Source organism: Pristiophorus japonicus, chromosome 1 (genome assembly GCF_044704955.1).
Source record: "Pristiophorus japonicus isolate sPriJap1 chromosome 1, sPriJap1.hap1, whole genome shotgun sequence".
Lineage (NCBI taxonomy): Eukaryota > Metazoa > Chordata > Chondrichthyes > Pristiophoridae > Pristiophorus > Pristiophorus japonicus.
Window position 1 is genome coordinate 147,175,847 of NC_091977.1, and position 20,984 is coordinate 147,196,830.

Here is a 20,984-nt window from a genome sequence, read left to right on the forward strand (position 1 = left end):
CACACTGACTCTCACTGGGGTACGGGTCCCACACACACTGACTCCCACTGGGGTACGTGTCCCACACACACTGAATCTCACTGGGGTACGTGTCCCACACACACTGAATCTCACTGGGGTACGTGTCCCACACACACTGAATCTCACTGGGGTCCAGTTCCTTACATGCTGACTCTCACTGGGGTACGGGTCCCACACACACTCACTCTCACTGGGGTACAGTCCCACACACACTCACTCTCACTGCAGTACAGTCCCACACACACTCACTCTCACTGGGGTACAGTCCCACACACACTCACTCTCACTGGGGTACAGTCCCACACACACGCTTTCATCATTACTATACCCGGGTGTGTGCTGTGGAGATCCGAGATGAATGTCTCCCTGCCCTTTTTGGGTAGCACTACGCGGTTACCCCACAACAGGCAGTCTGGCTGAATGGACAGCTCGTCCATTCACCGCTGGAACGGCTTGATTAGTTCTTGCATTTCAATGGGGATGCTGGCCCAGCTCCCATGCATTGCACAGTTTTTTACTGGTGACTGCAGAGGATCTTGGCTGGTCCATGTCCTAATCTGGCGGGCCGTGACAGGTGATTTATCATTTTCAAACGCTTCCATGACCATCAACAAGTCTGCGGGCTGTGCCACCATCAACAAGTTTGCAGGCTGTGCCATTTCCACCCTCGTGGTGGGCAATGGTAGCCGATTGAGAGCATCCGCACAGTTTTCGGTGCCTGGCCTGTGGCGGATGGTATCGTTATACGCTGATAGCATGAGTGCCCACCTTTGTATGCGGGCTGAGGCATTAGTATTTATCCCCTTGTTTTCAGCGAACAGGGCTATGAGGGGCTTGTGATCAAATTTGAGGCCAAACAGGTACTGATGCATTTTCTTTACCCCGAACACGCACACTAGTGCCTCTTTCTCAATCATGCTGTAGGCCCTCTCGGCCTTAGACAAGCTCCTGGAAGCAAAGGCGACCGGTTGCAACTTCCCCTCAACGTTAGCTTGTTGTAATACACACTCGACTCCATACGACGACGCATCACATGTTAGCACAAGTCTTTTACACGGGTTATACAATACAAGCAGCTTGTTGGAGCATAAAATGTTTCTGGCTTTCTCAAAAGCAATTACTTGGTTTTTTCCCCATACCCAGTTCTCACCTTTATGCAATAACACATGTAGGGGCTCTAAGAGGGTGCTTAACTCCGGTAGGAAGTTACCAAAATAGTTGAGGAGTCCCAGGAATGACCGCAGCTCCGTGACGTTCTGTGGCCTGGGCACGTTCCTGATAGCCTCTGTCTTGGCGTCTGTGGGCCGAATGCCATCCGCCACGATCTTTCTCCCCAAAAACTCCACTTCTATTGTCATGAAGATGCATTTCGACCTCTTCAGCCACAGCCCTAGGCGATCCAGTCGCTGGAGGACCCCCTCAAGGTTTTGTAGGTGCTCGACGGTGTCCCGACCCGTGGCCAATATGTCGTACTGAAAAACCACCGTGCGTGGTACCGACTTGAGTAGGCTCTTCATGTTTCTCTGGAAGATCGCTGCAGCCGATCGAATTCCAAACGGGCATCTATTGTAGATGAACAGTCCCTTGATGCAGGTGAGGCCCTTCGAAGACTCCTCCAGCTCCTGCGACATGTAGGTCGAAGTCAGGTTGAGCTTGGTGAATGTCTTGCCTCCTGCCAGCGTCGCAAATAGATCGTCTGCCTTAGGTAGCCAGTATTGGTCCTGTAGCGAGAAACGATTAATAATTGCTTTATAATCACCGCAAATCCTGACCGTGCTATCACTTTTGAGTACTGGAACAATCAGGCTGGCCCACTCGCTGAATTCCACTGGGGAGATGATGCCCTCACGTTGCAGCCTGTCCAGCTCGATTACCACTCTCTCCCTCATCATGTGAGGTACTGCTTGTGCCTTGTGGTGAATGGGTCATGCCTCTGGGACCAAGTGGATCCGCACCTTCGCCCCGGAAAAGCTTTGAATGCCTTGCTCAAAAAGGGAAGGAAATTTGTTAAGAAACTGGGTACATGAGGCCTCATCGACATGTGATAGCGCTCGGATGTCATCCCAGTTCCAGTGGATTTTGCCCAGCCAGCTCCTTCCAAGCAGTGTGCGGCCATCGCCCAGGACAATCCAGAGTGTCAGTTCGTGCACCGTGCCCTCGTAGGTGACCTTGACCATGGCGCTGCCCAGGACAGTGATAAGCTCTTTGGTGTACGTTATCAGTTTCCTGTGGATGGGGCTCAGGGCTGGTCTGAATGCCTTGTTGCACCACAGTCTCTCAAACATCTTTTTGCTCATGATGGATTGGCTAGCACCAGTGTCCAGTTCCATGGCTACGGGTAAGCCATTCAATTTTACGTTTAGCATTATAGGTGGACATTTCGTCGAAAATGTGTGCACCCTGTGTACTTCAGCATCTGCCTCCTCTCTCTGAGGCTCGAAATTGCTTTCATCCACCATGGACCGATCTTCCTCTGTCACGTGGTGGTTAGCAGGTTTTGCAGGGCTTGCAACTCGTCTGCAAGCTCGTTGGAGGTGCCCTATTTTTCCACAGCTTTTGCAAACATACCCTTTGAAGCGGCATGAATAGGCTGAATGGAAGCCTCCACAATGCCAACAAGGTGTGAATTGCCTTGCCTTCATCTTTTGTTGCGGACTCTGAGTCAGCTGGATCACCTGAGGCCTGCTGGCAGTTGCAGAATCGTGGTTTTTGCCCTGTACATTTCTACTCGCAAACACAGTTCCAGTTAATTTATGAACATTGCTAGCACTTGTGTGCTGAGAGATTTGTTTGGTGTTATCACTGGTGGACATAAACGCCTGTGCTATCGCAATGGCCTTACTGAGGGTCGGTGTCTCTACAGTCAAAAGTTTTCATAGGATGGTCTCGTGGCCAATGCCCAGTACAAAAAAGTCTCTGAGCATCTGCTCCAGGTAGCCATCAAACTCACACTGTCCTGCAAGTCGCCTTAGTTCGGCGACGTAGCTCGCCACTTCCTGACCTTCAGATCGCTGGCATGTGTAGAATCGATACATCGCCATCAGCACGCTCTCCCTCGGGTTAAGATGCTCCTGAACCAGTGTACACAGTTCCTCATGCGACTTATCTGTGGAGCCAGAAGATTCTTCATGAGACTATTGGTCGGTGCCCCGCAGACCGTGAGGAGGACCGCTCTCCTTTTTGCAGCGCTTCCTTCTCCGTCCAGCTCGTTGGCTACAAAGTACTGGTCTACATAGGCTTCCCAGTCCTCACCCTCCGAGAACTTCTCCAGGATGCCCACAGTTTGCTGCACCTTTGCGTTGGATTCGTATACTCGTCACCAGTTATTGTGTTCCTAACACAGATGAGACTGCACACAGGGACGTTAAAGTAACAGTGACCTCAGTCTTTAATAAGACACTCCAGAGTGAGGAACAGGCCTTAGTGGCCAGCTTATATACAGTGCTCTCAAGGGATTCTGGGATCCCTTGGGACTTCAGGGAATGCGCTCCCTGGTGGCGGAACATGGGAGTGCATGCTTTACAGATATACAACAGAACTCTGCACCTAAAACACCAAGACCAAAGTAATAAGCAATCAATCAATCAATAACAAATAAAAAATAGAAGTCCTCCCTTTATGTGAAGGGAAGGCAGCGGGCCGCCGATGAGGGAGAGGGGAGGAGGGGAGAGGGGAGGAGAGGAGGAGGGGGGAGAGAGGAGGAGGGGGAGAGAGGAGGAGGGGGGAGAAGGGGGGGGAGGGAGGAGGGGAGAGGGAGGGGGAGGAGGAGGAGGAGGAGGGTGGGAGGAGGAGGGGAGGAGGTGGAAGGGAGGAGGAGGGGGAGGGAAGAGGGGGGCACAGAGGAGAACGAGGAGAGAGAGGAGGAGGAGGGGGAGGGAGAAGGAGGGGGAGGGAGGAGGAGGGGGGAGGGAGAAGGAGGGGGGAGACAGAAGGGGAGAGAACAGAGGAGGGGGGTAGAGGAGAGGAGGGGGGTAGAGGAGAGGAAGGGGGGAGAGGAGAGGAGGGGAGGAGAGGAGGGGTCGGGGGGGGAAGAGGAGGAGGGGGGGGGCAACGTTAAACATACGAGCCTGCCCAGATCCCATCCTACTCACGTCTTGCCCCTCTTTGCTTTCCTGCTACCTCCCCCCCCTGAACATCTCCGAGACAGTACCAAGGAACACTTGATGGCCTCAGTCATCTTCCTTCTTGATGGTCACTTTTGCCAGCTCCTTCTCCCTTTCTTGTTTGGCTTTCTATTCCAGGGATCTCCTCTCTACGATGACGGACATTGCCGTCTGTACCCTCGCAAGTCGCGGCGGGGAGCCCATTCGGCCAGTGCTAGGGGTGGCGTGCTTCAGGCCCCTCCCACACAGCCTGCAGCATATGCACACAGAATCTGGGGGTGAGGAGCTACTGCACATGCATGCACTCTCTAGCGCGCATGTGCAGAGGTCCCGGCACTGTTTTCAGCACCGGGACCTGGTTCCGCCCTCCACGCATTCTGCTGCGCTATGCCAGGGCCCTACATTGGTGCTGCTGCGTGGAGAATACAAAGGTAAATAATAGGCGCTGTTTCTGTTCTAAAAAGTCGCGCACCTCATGGAGGTGCACCATTCTAACTGTGGGTGCAAACTTGGGCCCAATGTTACTATTCTTATCCAGTAATTCAGTAGCTGAAATTTCCAGCATTTTCTGTTTTTATTTCAGATTCCAGCATCTGCGGCATTTTGCTATTGTGTCCTTGTTGCCTGAAAATCCAGTGTCATCTTTAAAGGACTTCAAAAGTAAATCTGAGACACATCATATGCTTATTTTACTCTAGACCAAACCTATAGTGCTAACTAAAGTTTACCTTTGACATTTGATTCAGGAATGTAAGGACTTTTTAAAATCACTTATAACAGTAGATTTGGGCACTCTATCGCTTTCAATAACCAGATCAGCAGCTGATAATTGGAAAGTGCAGGTTGCCAGATCTCCTTTTGTGACTTTTCTAGTTTGGAAAATGAAGCTGTGAATTTGCAGGAGGGTGATATCTTTTATTTTATGGCCAATTTAGAGACTTTAAGGTTAACTCTGCGTTCTTTTTAATGGCATCATAAATTGGTTGGAAAACACACGGTCGCCTTCTCCATTAAAAAGATTGAGTCCACTCTATTCTGTTTCCTTTTACAGCAGAAGAACTTCAATTTGCCTTCTGATTTATACCAGAGAATATATCTGTTAACAGTCCCATTTACAAAATATGTGCCATTTCCTGATGGAGAAATCTATCAAGAGGCTGTTACTAAGCTCTTGCTCTGTGACTTGTGTCCAAGCAATTCATGACTGCTTTTTGTACCAGTGTCTATCTCTTCAGTATCCCAACAGGAGGTCAGATACCTTGTCCTTCCTTGTTTGCCTATACCTTTGCCTTTGGCCACCGAAGGAAAAAAGTGTTTGAAGACCAGGCCCTTAAAACTGCCACCAAGCTCATGGTCTACAGGGCTGTAGTAATACCTGCCCTCCTGTATAGCTCAGAAACATGGACCATGTACAGTAGACACTTCAAGTTGCTGGAGAAATACCACCAACGATGTCTCCGCAAGATCCTACAAATCCCCTGGGAGGACAGGCGCACCAACATTAGCGTCCTCGACCAGGCCAACATCCCCAGCATTGAAGCACTGACCACACTTGATCAGCTCCGCTGGGCAGGCCACATCGTTCGCATGCCTGACACGAGACTCCCAAAGCAAGCACTCTACTCGGAACTCCTTCAAGGCAAACGAGCCAAAGGTGGGCAGCAGAAACGTGACAAGGACACCCTCAAGGCCTCCCTGATAAAGTGCAACATCCCCACTGACATCTGGGAGTGCCTGGCCAAAGACCGCCCTAAGTGGAGAAAGTGCATCCGGGAGGGCGCTGAGCATTTTGAGTCTCATCGCCAAGAGCATGCAGATATCAAGCGCAGGCAACGGAAAGAGGGTGCGGCAAACCAATCCCACCCACCCTTTCTCCCAACGACTATCTGTCCCACCTGTGACAGAGACTGTGGTTCTCATATTGGACTGTACAGCCACCTAAGAACTCATGCTAAGAGTGGAAGCAAGTCTTCCTCGATTCCGAGGGACTGCCTATGATGATGATGATACCATTATGGTGTTGTTTGTCCATGGCAGAACTGACCGACCTATATGAGGATGAAAGGATTGAGGGAACAAACAATTCCCTAAACTCTAATTTATTTACGTATCACTGTGTTTCCTGAAGAGAACATATGAATGTTAAAACATTTAATAACTGTATAGGTAAATATTAGGAGTGACAAGTGTTATCCCAAACACTCCCATGTACGTTTTTGTAAACAACCACTTAAAAGTAAAATTCATAGCCAAATAATTTTTTGGGGTTCCTGTAAATCTCAGCAGAGGCACACTTTAAATAAACAACTCCAATGACACCAGTAACTCCAACATATCTGCTTCACTCATGATCTGATGAAAACTATGAATAAAGGACTCCACAGATGAGCTCTATGACTGTCATATTTTTAAAAGTTCTTTAAACTAATTACCTTGAAGTAATTTTACAAATTTGCACTCCTTCAGAAAAATCCTGCAGCTTCCCACCCTCAAATTCCTGATATGTGCACCCATCTAGTGAAACTCAATGCTGGGAATTTTAATTCACAAAATAAAGTACATCCCTAAGTACTTTCCACATCAGTTAGAGTTACCTTATTTATGATCACTATTCCACTCTGATACCTGCCATTCCATCCCTGAGAATTTCTGTTGATGCCATATCAGCTGCTCTGGAGGAGAGAGTTTACATGATGTTGTCTCAAAAAGCTTTATATTAAAGATGACAAAGATGTTTTCTGCCATCAATGTAGGAATCTGAGAAGTACAGTCCTGAAACCGGATGCTAACCTGCTCGCACATACAGGACTGTTTCTCTGGCAGAGAATTTAGCAATGGGAGAATCTGCAAATTGATTCCTATAAAGTTAATATCATGGATGGATTCCTTTTGTGACATTTTCATGTTTACTAGAACCTCAGCTATCTGAAAATGGAGACTATTGGAGAACATGCCTGCTCTATGACATTTTACGTGAGGCTGGATCATGAGCTTGCATTGTATTTTTGCTATGCATCCATCACCTGGGACCAGAGGCATCCTTGTAGTTTCTGTTTGGTCTTTGACAAACATGTAAAAGTGCACACCTTTAGATCGATGGCCATCTCGCCAGGACCTTAACCTATTGCCTAAATGGCTTTAAGCAGAGGCCAGCTTGAACTCTTCTTTTCTGAAGTCTATAATAGATTTTTTTTAAGTAATCATCTTTTTAGGGACAAAACATCACAAATAAAACCTAGTCCTGTAGCTTTCCCCCACCTCTGTAGCATCTGTGCTAGCTCCACCTGCTCCAGGGAAGCCTACAAAGTAACTGTACGGCAATATTCCTCAATCGTGGAAAGAGGCAACTGAAATAAAGTATTTTTGTGGTAGCATTTCCTTTAATGAAGCAACTGTAGTGATTTGTGCCCATTTGTTTGCGAGACTGATTCCTACGACTGGGAAAAAGACAAAACAGAGTGAAATACGCAGAGTGTGAGAGGGGGGAAATCACAGGGAAATACAAATCATTCCAACCGTTTCTCCAGTTAGATTGCCTAGTTTATCCATTGTATGTTATGGATAATAAATAAACAAGAAGTATTTTTTATGATGTCTGCAAAAGTTAAAGAACAAAAATGTTAGAATCACAGAAATAACTCTTTGAGGTGGTTAGAAATTAACAATCAGAACAGTAGCCTATCAATTTTCAAAGAATTTCAAAGTGCAAAATTTAAAGCAATTTTAGCAAATTTACAATGAATCCTACTAACCTTAGCAAGGTCCACCAAAGTATTTGCCTGATCATTTAATTTTCTTTGTTCCATTTTTACACTTCGTAACCTGAATGCAACATTCATTTTAGTTGGTCAGTTTAATTTCATCTTTCAATGTTATCTTCAAAAAACATCATGCAGTAAAATTCACCCGAGCAAAATACCTGCATGAACAATGATTGTCTTACTTTTAAAAGTTCAAAACCAGTCATCTGTCTGGTGAATGAGAAGCATGCTTCCTTGACATGAAAAAAGTTGGTAGCAGAGAGAAATGTAAGCATTTTACATTATATTAGCCATAGCTTCAGATGAAATAAAATAATAATAAAAAGAATTTTACAAATGTCAGACCAAAGCTTAGGCATTCATTAAAAGCCTAAGTATCATGACCAATAGACATAGGATGGAAGAAGATCAGTCTTAGACTATCAGCATAGCTTCCATCAGAGAGCTTGATGCCCATTTCCTCAAAACAGAGTATTATAGTGATGATTTAACCGGAATCCTAGGGACATCTAAGCTATGGTTTGTTATAGAATAGATACATTTGCTATAAGATATATATACACACATATAATAAAATAAATTTGGATTACCAGTATTTTGTAAATGTGCTTAACAAGCTGAAGAACAGCTGTCCAAGGAAATAATAATTTCCCACTTTAAAACCAAGCACTCTTAGTACAGCCCAGATTCTGAAGATCCCCACTATACAGTTATGATATGATTAGTTACTTTTCACATACTTTCCCTGTGGACTCTAGAAGCAAATTTACCGCTAACAAATCTGAAACATTGGAAACTGGGTTGACAATATTCAAACTCACTTCATTTAAGACTCCTATCAGTTGTTTGTATTTAATAGAGAGCTGAATTAAAGTCAATTTCCAAGAATAACCTTTCACATACCTTTTTGAATTTTGAGAGTTGATTAAGTTTCTGATTAAACTCACTGTTGTGAAGCTCAAAATGCCTTAAATTTAATTGATAAAATGTTGTTGCTTCCTTCTATTTAAATAAAAAGCACCACTAAATGACCAGGTGAAGCACAAGGTTTCAGTGGAAATCATGGAAAGGAACATAAAATTATAAAATTAATTGAATTACATAGTCATGACTGTATCTTTTGAAATTAGCATTTTAATAAGAACGCTTTACTTCTGTTATTTGTCTAAATTCTAAATGTTTGTAATTGTTCATCGAGTTAAATTTTGCCTTCTTTCAGAATAAACTTAATTCAGCTATGGGCTAAATTGAATCCAGATCCAGTTATGGTTTTTAAATATTTCGAACACTCCTCTTTGAGGACCCCTGGCCCTGCATATCTGAAGTATTCCTATGTCCGTGTGGCCTGATACCAGCCCTGTAAACTCTGAAATGGGTTTGATTAAGGGAAGTTGGTATCCAATGTATCTCAGTGATAAGTGAAATTCCTATTAAAAAGAAAGTATTGTAAACATCTTGCAGCTAAAGATTCTCATAACCTCTTTTAGAACAGCATCCTCCTGATCTAAATTAATTGATGATGTGTACATCACACGTCAGTGTACTTTTTTACATTTCTAAATGAATTGATGTGATCTAACACAATTCATGCCATTAGTTTTGCCACTGCAGAATAATTTTGAAGAATCATTTCTTCTGTTGATTATTTCTTGGAATCCATATTTCAGAGCAGTATTTGTTAATTGTTGTGTTGTACAGAACATGGAATTGAACCTTGATTTTGAATGAACTATTTTTATACATGAAAACAGTAATTACAGGAAATTTAATTATGGTAAATTATTTTCATTTATAAACAGATATCAAGTTATAATCTCATATCTGAACTATTGCAATTATTTTAAGCAATGTGGTCTGATAATTCTTTGCAAAGTTTTATTTTTCTCATAAATTGAACATGTAGCGTAAGTTTTTGAATGCCATTCTGCACTTTCGATAGGAAATTCACTTATCTCCTCCAAACTCATCTCATTATTCTCTAGATTAAGATAAAGCTTCTTAAAATGTGACCTCACTCTATTCTACCTAATTCCACTAATTGGAGTAGGTAGCTTGAGGTTTCTAATGTAAACTCTTAAAAGTGCATTCATGACTAAAAAAACATATGTAGTGAAATGCCATCTGTGACTGCTGATTCTAAAATACATTATTTGCCAGTATGTTTTGTCAGCACATTCATTTTGCTCTCAAGGTATCTGCCAAAGCAGTTTCGCCAGCAGAAGAGCTGAATGCTCGCATCTAGTAATCATAGAGGTATAGCACATGTGTCCGCCAACAATAGGTGATAATTTCATGTACGTCAGCAAGAAACTGATGTAAGTGAGCCAGTAGTTGAGCATGAGTCATCAATAGCTTAAAAAACAGCAACATGCTCACTCTCACCAAGCACTAATTATGCCAACTTTTTCACATTCTGTAATATAGACAATACAAAAAAAAACACATTGATCCCCATCCCATTGCAGCTCCTAACCACCCAACTTTATCTCCTGACCTACATGTTTTCCAACATCATCAACCTGTTTCCTTTATCCGTCACTGTCCTCATCTTCTTCAAAACTGCTTCAGTGGGCATTTGTTCACAACTAAACCTTGCTGCCTCTTTATCTCTCTCTCCTCCCTTAAGAAGCTCCTTAAAACCTCCTTCTTTCACCTGTCCTTATGTGGCCCTGTGTCAAATTTTGTTTGATAATACTCCCGTGAAGACATTAAAGGTGCTATATAAATGCAAGTTGTTGTTGTTGAAGAGCAAATTTAGGACCAATGTTAGGAAGTATTTTCTACATAGAGGGTAAGGCACTGGACTCATTTAAGAAAAAATATATATTTTTCTGACTTTGCATTCCTGGAAGAGAGCCTCCCCCACTAAGGCTGGGATTTTGCCTGCGCTCAGAGGGCGGGTTTGGAGGCGGGCCACTGTCAAAATCTAAAAGATTGACAGCGGGATGGTATCCTTGTAAGTTTCCCGGGACCCGGCTCTGCCTGCGCTTTGCAGACCCGGAATTAAGCGGCTGGTCAGGCAATTGAAATACTTAAGAAGCTGTTCAAAGGTATTTAAGCAGCATTTTATCAGCTACTAATCATTGTTCCAAATTTTTTAGGAGGTTCCCGTTGCTCGGGGATCATGTCAGGTAAGTTCGTTGGGGACTTTCCATTGCTTTGAATAGGTGACAGCTGCAAAAGTGGTATAAAAGCTACCATTTCATAGCTACCATGTTCACTTTCCCATGTTAGAAGCTGGAGCTTTCAGGATTTGGAATACACTTTCAGCTTTAGGAAGGTTGGAAGTGTTGGAGTATACTCACTATCCACTGTCACCTCCTTGGAACAACCTAGCTCATCATTGACAGATCGCTTCTGTCATCTCAACTTCAGCTGCCGTCTATTCCAGCAGCATCAGTGCCCTTGAAAAAATCTCACCTTGGTCCTCAGAATCCTACCAGGATCAGCCCCAACACCAACATCACCAGGCACACCAGCAACACCAACAACAACACCAACCTTCTCTGCAATCACCTGATGCTGCACAAGACACAGGGCATCAGCACCTGACCACATTGCTGCCCAGGAAGCCAGGGATGGTCTCATCATGGCCACATTTACTTCACTTGATGCTGTACACCCTGACTGTCACATGATGTGCCAGGTTGGCACCACCCTACACCAACACCATAAAGCATCCCCAAAGTGCCCAAGCCATTCCTTTCACACTCATTACCATTGTGGGGGTGCCCTTATGTCTCACCTTTCACTACAACTAATTAAGCCACTTCCAAAGGAGCATACAAATCTGTACAAGGCGGCAAAGAGTTCAAAATAAAGATTTCAATGTATGACAACACTTTAAGAGAAACTGTGCTGTGACTCCCTCCATAAGCATATGGAAGGAGTTATGGGAGAGTCTGGGTGCAGCTGTGCATCTTTGTGTCATGCTTGTCATTGTTTGTAGCAGCTCAATGCTGCAGAACATTGACAGCACAACTTTCAAAATAAATTTAGACTATAGCCCCAATATTGGTGGCCTTGCTCGCCTGCTGCCGCCAACTGCCGCTGAGTTTTGCTGTCGGTCTCCCCTCTTTGCCATTTCTCACTTGGACTGGAGCAGGTGGGAGGGGAGTACCATCGGGAACTGCTCACTGACGTCCTCTGGTGGCCAAGTAGCGCAAGTGTCCTCCTGCCAGTCGAGCTGCCAGATTGGTGTGGGCGGGAGTCAGCGCCAGCAGGGGGAAGGACCGTTGCGTGGAGGCAGGTCTAAACCCGACGGTAAGTATGAAGAACGGAAAAAAAGATTAGTGAACATATTTAATTTTTTTTTTTACAGCAACTTACCTGGATGGGGTCCCCTGAAGGTGTTGCGGTGTTTTTTTTGCTATGATTTTTATTTGCAGGTCTTCAACCTTCCCTGGGCCCGATTCCATCCTCGGTGGCACTTGGGCGGCAAGCACATTTGCTGCTGAGATTGAGAACTCCCACCCGCTGCCACCCAGATTGATGGCGTAAGCAGTTGTTTGGCCACTGGGCGGTACTGCCACCTCTTTTAGAGGAATCTTCCAGACAAAATACCGCCCGGTCTCTCGGCAGCCATTGGCGTTCCTTTGGGTTGGCCTTGGCCTTCATCAATTTCGGGCCTATGGTCCCTTTAAGGAAACCAGCTGATGATGTGTCATCAAATTACGTCATCACACCCGCTTCCTTTTAATTGGCCGGGAACCTCACAGGGTGGGCTTGATAAGCCCAATCAAGGTAAAATCACTTCAACAGAGTGACATGGAGCTAGCAGCAAGTTTCCAATCTACTCCTGAAGTCGCCTGCCTCTCTCCTGATCGGTAGGAAAAATCGCGGCCCTAGAGTGCACACCAGAAATTCTGCCACACTGCACAATTTTCTCATCATTATTTTAAATATTTAAAAAACATGTGCAGTGTTTCCTATAATTTCCAAATGCCCTTGCAAGAGTGCAAAATTACTCCTTAGATTCTGTAATTGGAAGATGATTGAGTTGGTATTCTAGAAAGATGAGATCAATTCCACTGAAGGGCCTTCTTCATTTACGATTATCTTGTGCTAACTCCAGAACTTTATCTCAAAACTTTGTGCACATGTACAACAACATTGTGGCCTATCACTCAAAACACTCAAAATTATTTGATCTTTCCGCTATTGTTGTTATTGTTTTTATTGATGTAATTAATTTCCATTGTTTTTGATCTGTTTTGTTTATTCCTCCCTCTCAGCCATACTAGATTAGATCCTTTCAGCTAAAAGTGCTTTTGTATTAGAGTGAGTGGAGTGTTTGTGCTACTGCAGCAATCCTAATGCTAGCTTGTCAGACGTGCTAAATTCAGCCATCGGGAAAATCCAGTAAATGTGAGTCTTCCCAGCAGCGGTATTTAGTGAATCCGACATGTGGTTGCCGTTGACTGTGTGAGACTGGCAGTACAAACAGCCCACTCATACCAATATAAAAGGACCCTTTAACTCTTCCAGGAGCTGGAGACAGATGAAGATCTATCACCTCAATCGTGCTGTCATGGGGCTTTTGTTTCTATTATAGATTGTATTTTTCAATCAGTGCACAGAGATTAAACTTGTTTATTATAATCAATTTATTTAATGGTAAAGGAGTAGATCAATCAGTTCTGTACACATAAACCCATTAGGTACTGCCATTTTATGCTCAATAATGAGCTATGGTATTTAATGCAGGCAACTATCACCTCTGCTTTATTTCATTTATGTACGGTATGCCCAATAAATAACGACCCACCATCATCCAGAGCTGCCATATGATACTTTTCATTCAAGTAAACATTTTGCAGAAAGAACATTTATCAGATGTTGCCACTATCACTCTAGTCACATTGCCTTTAAGTGCATTATAAGGGTTGATTTTAACGAAGGGTGAGTATCTGGGCTACTGGGGCCGAAGTGAATGGATAGCCATTCGGTTCTCCAAGCATGAGGCCTGGGAACTTTTCATCTCCCAACACTGACTCCCGTCTCAAGTTGACAGGAATGGTGGGACTGGTCAATCACCGATGGCAGACTGCTACCAGGGAACCATGGAAATGGTCCCCAGCATTGTAAGTTAGGAAGGATGGGAGTTCAGGAGCAATCAGGGTCAACTGGAGCAGGGGAGGCCCAAGGTGTCCTTGTTGGACCAATGAGAGTACTCCTGCTCCTTCTGGCCCAGAAAGAACTTAAAGAAAATTATTTTTAAAAACTTACATGATCATCTTCTGGTCACAATGCTGGTGAGTCTGGGACTTGGTCAGCCCACAGTTAAAATCATGGGCATATCTGAATGATGTCATCAGACTGCGACTTCACCACTTAAAGCATGCCTTGCTTTTCTGGGGAAGGCACCTTTCCAAAAGCTCAAAAGATGCCAATTAAAATGATGACCATCGTAATCAGTTTGGGAATGGTTGGGGAAGTTTTAAACCTGATATTAAACCGCCACCTGCACCATTCTCGCCTGGCAGGCAGGGTTACAATCGACCCTATAGTTTAATAATCCAGCCTATTTCAGACCCTGAACGTAAATAACAATTCCCAATCTCTCACAGGCATGCATGAATCCTGACTGCTGAAAAAAGCCTAAATTATCACTGCAACCAAATAAATCTATAATCAGAACAGCAGAAAAAGACTCATTAATAACCCACTCATTTAAACATCCTCGAGAGATTCGTACCAATCTCAGCAATTAACAACAGTTGCTTTCATTAAGGTATTGGCGTTCTGAGAGCCAGTATAATATATAAACCAACCAATAAAAGATAATCACTAGGGTGGAAAATCAGTCGTGCCTCTATTGCAGCGTTAATCCAGGCAGGGCGGTAAATTTTGCGCCAGGAAATGGTTTGCGTCTCCAGCCGCAAAATTCACCAGCTAGACCCTGAGTGTAGAGCGGAGTGCTAAGGGAGGTGTTCCACAACCCCTTTTAGGGCGCTAGGCCGGCTGAGCAACTCAAAATCCCGAGGTAAACAGCTGGCCTCAGAACGCACAAAGACAGGCTTCCGTGGCGAAAAAAAAAAATTGGAAAAAAAAAAGCACGAAAAGCATTCCCAATACATTACTGACGCCACATCAACATAAATCGCAAAAATAAAAAAATAAAAAACAATCACATTACTTCCCTCACTGCGGCCGGTACAGCTCGGACCGACAGCTTTCACAGGCGGTCTCACTAGGGCACACTACGGGGCGCTATGGATTGGGCAGTTTCAAATTTCGAGCCGGTGTGGCAACCAGGGGCATTGCACACCGGCTCGCCTCTCCCGGGCGGTACTGCTCCACGCCCCAACAAACCCGGTACTGAATGTCCCAGCGGGGCGCTGGAAGCTGGTCACCCGGCCGGAAATGCTTTCCGCGGCCATTACCATCCCTCCGGGGAGAAAACCGAGGCAGCCACAAACCAAAAATCCAGCCCAATGAGATGTTGTATGGTTTTCTCCAAATTTTCCAATCTGCAGTACACAGGCTCGAGGGAGCCCACTGGAACAAACAATTTAAAATCAGTTACATGATTCTCAGACCTTGACAGAAAATTAGTATCAAATTAAAACTCTCTTCACCAATTTCAGCATTTCACTAGAAGGCACAGAACCCAAGAATGCTACTGGCATATTTTAAAAGACACACAACCATTTCCACCACCTGCATTACCTCAGCATTATTTGTTGAACAACTTCAATATCACATGATATTTAAATTATCTCCTGTAAAAGCAGCATAGGCTTTAGGTAAAGGACCCCTCTTAGCAAAGACCAATAATGCTGGATTAAGCTAAGAAACAGCTAGATACTGTTATGAATAGATGGCAGGTATTCTGGAATGGACCAAAATGCTTATTCTTCTAAACCGATGTGATCAGTCAGTCTTTATACGCTTGATTGTTGCACCAAGGCAACACCCTGTGAGCACAGGCCCTGACTGCCATGTCACATTAAAGTAGGGGACTTTACGTCAATAGCATGTTAATGAGACAGCCATATCCAAAGGCATTGGCCATCCGTGGTAAATGATTGCCGCACTTCTTGCCCTGATACTGCACCATGAGGAAGTACCTGTGATCAAACCACTATCCCCTTTGAACAATGTGGAAGGCCTCTGTTTGTCAAGTCACATTTACATCAGTAGCACTGTTATTAGAAGTGGGGAGGGGAGCAGAATGGAGTACCATTGGATATTCCATTGGATGTGAAGAGCAACATGGGTGCATGAGTTGAAGACCACAGATTAGTCACCTTCTCCCTCAGATATAGAGTTTCACTAAGGGACCTTCACCTGTTTGCCTGAACCTTGCGATTGTCTTGCCCCTCATCTCAAAATATGATGAATTTCGTGAGGATGGAGTCACTATTGTCCTTTTAAAAGGGAAAGTTACAGAGCAGAAGAGATCTCCAGTTATAAGGAGATAAGGCACTGGTTGGCTGCGATTGTAATTAGTCATGGCAACAGCACTCTCTTGAAGATTTCTTGATTGCCTTAGGGAGCTGGAGAGTAATCTCCTAGAGTTTTTCATGGATTACTGTATTTGTTTCTTTGTTTTTTCCTCTCTCAGGAGATAGCTCTGCTAAGAGATGGTGGAGTAGTGTGCAAAGTTAGACTAGATGGGGCAGGCTTGATGGGCCTCATGGTCTTTTCTTGCCCTTCTTTCTCATGTCCACATGAAGAGAGCAAAAATCATGTTGTGGTCCTTTTGGTGACTTTGCCAATAAATTTTGCCTATTAAGCATTATGTGTACAGTGCCTTCAAATGGTTGGCAGTTCATTGTGGTCTGTTTTATTTGGATACCCCACCCCCATTATGAGCTTAATCAGTGTTTTCAGATCACAAGGGCAACTTGATTTCTGTCCAAAGCAGGTGACTTACTTTAGCACGTCTTTTTCCAGAAACATCAGTGATAACAGGAACTCATGGTGATCATTTCCCAACAGTCTATCAACTCTGGATCAGTTCCTATGGACTGGAGGGTAGCTAATGTAACACCACTTTTTAAAAAAGGAGGGAGAGAAAATGGGTAATTATAGACCGGTTAGCCTGACATCAGTAGTGGGGAAAATGTTGGAATCAATCATTAAGCATAATATAGCAGTGCATTTGGAAGACAGTGACAGAATTGGTCAAAATCAGCATGGATTTATGAAAGGGAAATCATGCTTGACAAATCTTCTGGAATTTTTTGAGGATGTAACTAGTAGAGTGGACAAGGGAGAACCAATGGATATGGTGTATTTTGACTTTTAAAAGGCTTTTGACAATGTTCCACACAAGAGATTGGTGTACAAAATCAAAGCACATGGTATTGGGGGTAATGTACTGACGTGGATAGAGAACTGGTTGGCAGACAGGAAGCAGAGAGTTGGGATAAACGGATCCTTTTCAGAATCGCAGGCAGTATCCAGTGGAGTGCTGCAGGGCTCAGTGCTGGGGCCCCAGCTCTTTACAATATATATTAATGATGTAAATGATGGAATTGAGTGTAATATCTCCAAGTTTGCAGATGACACGAAACTGGGTGGTGGTGTGAGCTGTGGGGAGGACGCTAAGAGGCTGCAGGGTGACTTGGACAGGTTAGGTGAGTGGGCAAATACATGGCAGATGCAGTATAATGTGGATAAATGTGAAGTTATCCACTTTGGGGGCAAAAACACGAAGGCAGAATATTATCTGAATGGCGGCAGATTAGGAAAAGGGGAGGTGCAGCGAGACCTGGGTGTCATGGTTCATCAGTCATTGAAAGTTGGCACGCAGGTACAGCAGGCAGTGAAGAAGGCAAATGGTATGTTGGCCTTCATAGCTAGTTGATTTGAGTATTGGAGCAGGGAGGTCTTACTGCAGTTGTACAGGGCCTTGGTGAGGCCTCACCTGGAATATTGTGTTCAGTTTTGGTCTCCTAATCCGAGGAAGGAAGTTCTTGCTATTGAGGGAGTGCAGCGAAGGTTCACCAGACTGATTCCAGGGATGGCTGGACTGACATATGAGGAGAGACTGGATCAACTGGGCCTTTATACACTGGAGTTTAGAAGGATGAGAGGGGATCTCATAGAAACATATAAGATTCTGACGGGACTGGACAAGTTAGATGCGGTTAGAATGTTCCCGATGTTGGGCAAGTCCAGAACCAGGGGACACAGTCTTAGGATAAGGGGTACTCCATTTAGGACTGAGATGAGGAGAAAGGAGAAACTTCTTCACTCAGAGAGTTGTTAACCTGTGGAATTCCCTACCGCAGAGAGTTGTTGATGCCAGTTCATTGGATATATTCAAGAGGGAGTTAGATATGGCCCTTATGGCTAAGGGGATCAAGGGATATGGAGAGAAAGCAGGAAAGGGATACTGAGGGAAGGATCAGCCATGATCTTATTGAATGGCGGTGCAGGCTCGAAGGGCCGAATGGCCTACTCCTGCACCTATTTTCTATGTTTCTATGTTTCAATGTCTCACCTGCTAAGAGAGATAAAAACGGCAACTGGTGTGTGCAAAGCAGCATGTTGTACTCTCAACTTGTGTAATGAGTACAAGTTAGCTGCAGAGGAAGTTCAGGCCAGTTTTCTTCTCCTCTACAACTGCAAATTGGGTGAGTGCACCCATAATGTACTCCACTCAACCCCACTGGACATGAACTCATACATACTGGTAGGTTCAGGTAATCTTAATAGACTGTGGGCTTGATTTTCGGTCTTCTGCCGCCCCTGTTAGCATCCCGGTGGGGCGGCAATGGCAGCAGTAAGCACTACAGACTAGATGGTGGGCAGCCAGCTTCTAGCGTGCTGCCGGGACATTTGTTGCCAGTTTCGAGGAGCATTACAGCCCGGAAGTAATAAGCCAATGTGCAACGTTCCTGGTTGCAACACCGGCTCGATATTTGGATCACGCTTGACCCGTACTGCTCCGTAGAGTGCCCCACTGGGAACGCCTGTGGAAGCTAATGTTCCAAGCTGTAGCAGCTGCTGTGAGGTAAGTAATGTCGACTTCAGGTAAGTGTGATTGATATCTTTTTTTTGCAATTTATGTTGTGGTGGCATGAGTTATTTACTGGGAATGTTTGTGGTGGGTTTTTTCCCGATTTCACCCCACCTCCCCGGGACCTCTCTTAGGTTGCTCCAAGGCCGGCTGTTTAGCTCAGGATTTTCATTTGCTCAGCCCTAAAAGAGGTGTGGAACGCCTCCCTTAGCACTCCGCTTCAAACTCAGGGCCCAGCTGATGAATTTTGCGGCAGCAGACACAAACCATTTGCTGCCGCAAAATTTACCGCTCCGCCCGGGACAATGGCGCAACCAAATTTCTCCCCCCTGATATAACCTCAGCGCGAGAAGACTCCTTAGTAGAAACAGACAACCAAAGGTTTGGAGAGGAGAGTTTATTGTCGCTGCAGGTCTGATAAGCACAAGCACTAACGCCCAGTTGCTGTGGGCGTTGTCACATTTGGGGCAAGAAAATACATTGGGAGGCACAGGCACAGACACATCAGTCCTTCCCATTTACATGCCTGTATCTGTCCAGGTGCAAGCACTCCATGTCCTTCCCAGGGAAACCCCTGGAAGTATACATGAATCTGGAATTGTGGGTCTTGACCATTTTTTCCTATACTTCACACCCAGGAAACACCCCGGGCCAAAGCAGAGGAAGATTGGCCCCTTTAAATATCAAATTTCCACAGAACTTTATTCGTTAAACTCATTGAACACATGGTGGTCCTTCATAGTGGCTGTGGCTCAGTTGGTAACCCCCTCACCTCTGAGTCAGAAGGTTGTGGGTTCAAGTCCCACTCCAGGCACAAAAAATCTAGACTGAGGGAGTGCTGCACTGTCAGAAGTGCCGTCTTTTGGATTCGACGTTAAACCGAGGCCCCATTCGCTCTCTAAGGTGGACATAAAAGATCCTATGGCACTATTTTGAAGATTGAGAAGTTATCCCCAGAGTCCTAGCCAATATTTATCCCTCCAACAACATCTAAAACAGAATATCTGATCATGATCATGGGTGCTTGCTGTATGCAAATTAGCTGCTGCATTTTTTACATTGCAAAAGTGACTACATTTCAGAAAATAAGTTGGGAGGCACAGGCATATCAGTCCTGCCTCATTACCTTCCCATTAATTGGCTGTAAAGTGCTTTGGGACATCCAATGGTCGTGAAAGATGCTATATAAATGCAAGTCTTTTGTTTTACCCCATAGAATGTATTCTCTTGATTTTTTCATCAAGAATTTTTTAATGTCTACTCTATTTTTTATTGTAATTTAGTTTATTCTCTAACATGACTTGACAATGCAAGGATTCTGATGCGATCTTGTTTTACCCATTTGAAGACCAAGGTCAATACTATAAGACAGTGGAAAAGTGAATTTTCTTCTCAGTTTATGCAAAGTTTTGAATGGGGGAACTAGAACAGATGTGCTATCAAATCAGTCTAGCCTTACAACTGCTTATAAGTTCCTAGAATAATTATTATTTGGCTACAGAAATATATGTCAATAGTACAAGAATCAATTAAAATCTCTTATTCCAGCAGAAAAATTAATTGCTATCTAGTTTATTCCTTCTGCAGACCACAGAAGCAAACGGCTTGCATTTTCCAAACGTGATAACAGTTAACAATTCATTGTTATTTTTCTAATTTTTTAATTTAAATTAGAAGTCTTACTGAGAATTCCAAATCCTTTTAGGCTCAATAATTGAAACCCTACTAAGGAAGATTAATAGTAACTGACAGTATTGAATGATGATTCCATTACTTTGTAGCTGTTAATTGAATTATTAAATTACATTAATATATCATTTTATTTTATTGTAAAACTGTTTCTTGTTTATATAATAAACTCTTCACAGGAAAGTTTAGCTGCAAGAGTAAAATAAATAAAATTAACTCATTATTAGGCCAAAGCTTTATCTCTCTTAACTTTTTAAAACAACCATTTTACTGTTTCTTCATTCGAGCTGAATTTCACTTATCACAGATTCGATCATGGTTTCTGATTAGGTTTCCATGGGAGTGGTCAAACCATTGGATTCACAATGATAATACCTCTTTCTTGCATGCATACGGATTTCAAAAATCTTTGGAATACAACACACACAACTTACT

The 20,984-nt window shown here is 44.1% G+C and overlaps 1 protein-coding gene across 2 annotated transcripts in view; it reads right to left on the reverse strand.

Moving 5' to 3' along the window:
- Positions 1-20,984, reverse strand: part of LOC139265992 (small conductance calcium-activated potassium channel protein 2) — a 271,997-nt gene that overhangs the window by 38,714 nt on the left and 212,299 nt on the right. For both annotated transcript variants that reach the window (XM_070883704.1, XM_070883715.1), the window contains one exon: positions 7,877-7,946. In XM_070883704.1, the coding sequence (XP_070739805.1) occupies positions 7,877-7,946 (70 nt within the window). The remainder of the gene's footprint in view (positions 1-7,876; positions 7,947-20,984) is intronic.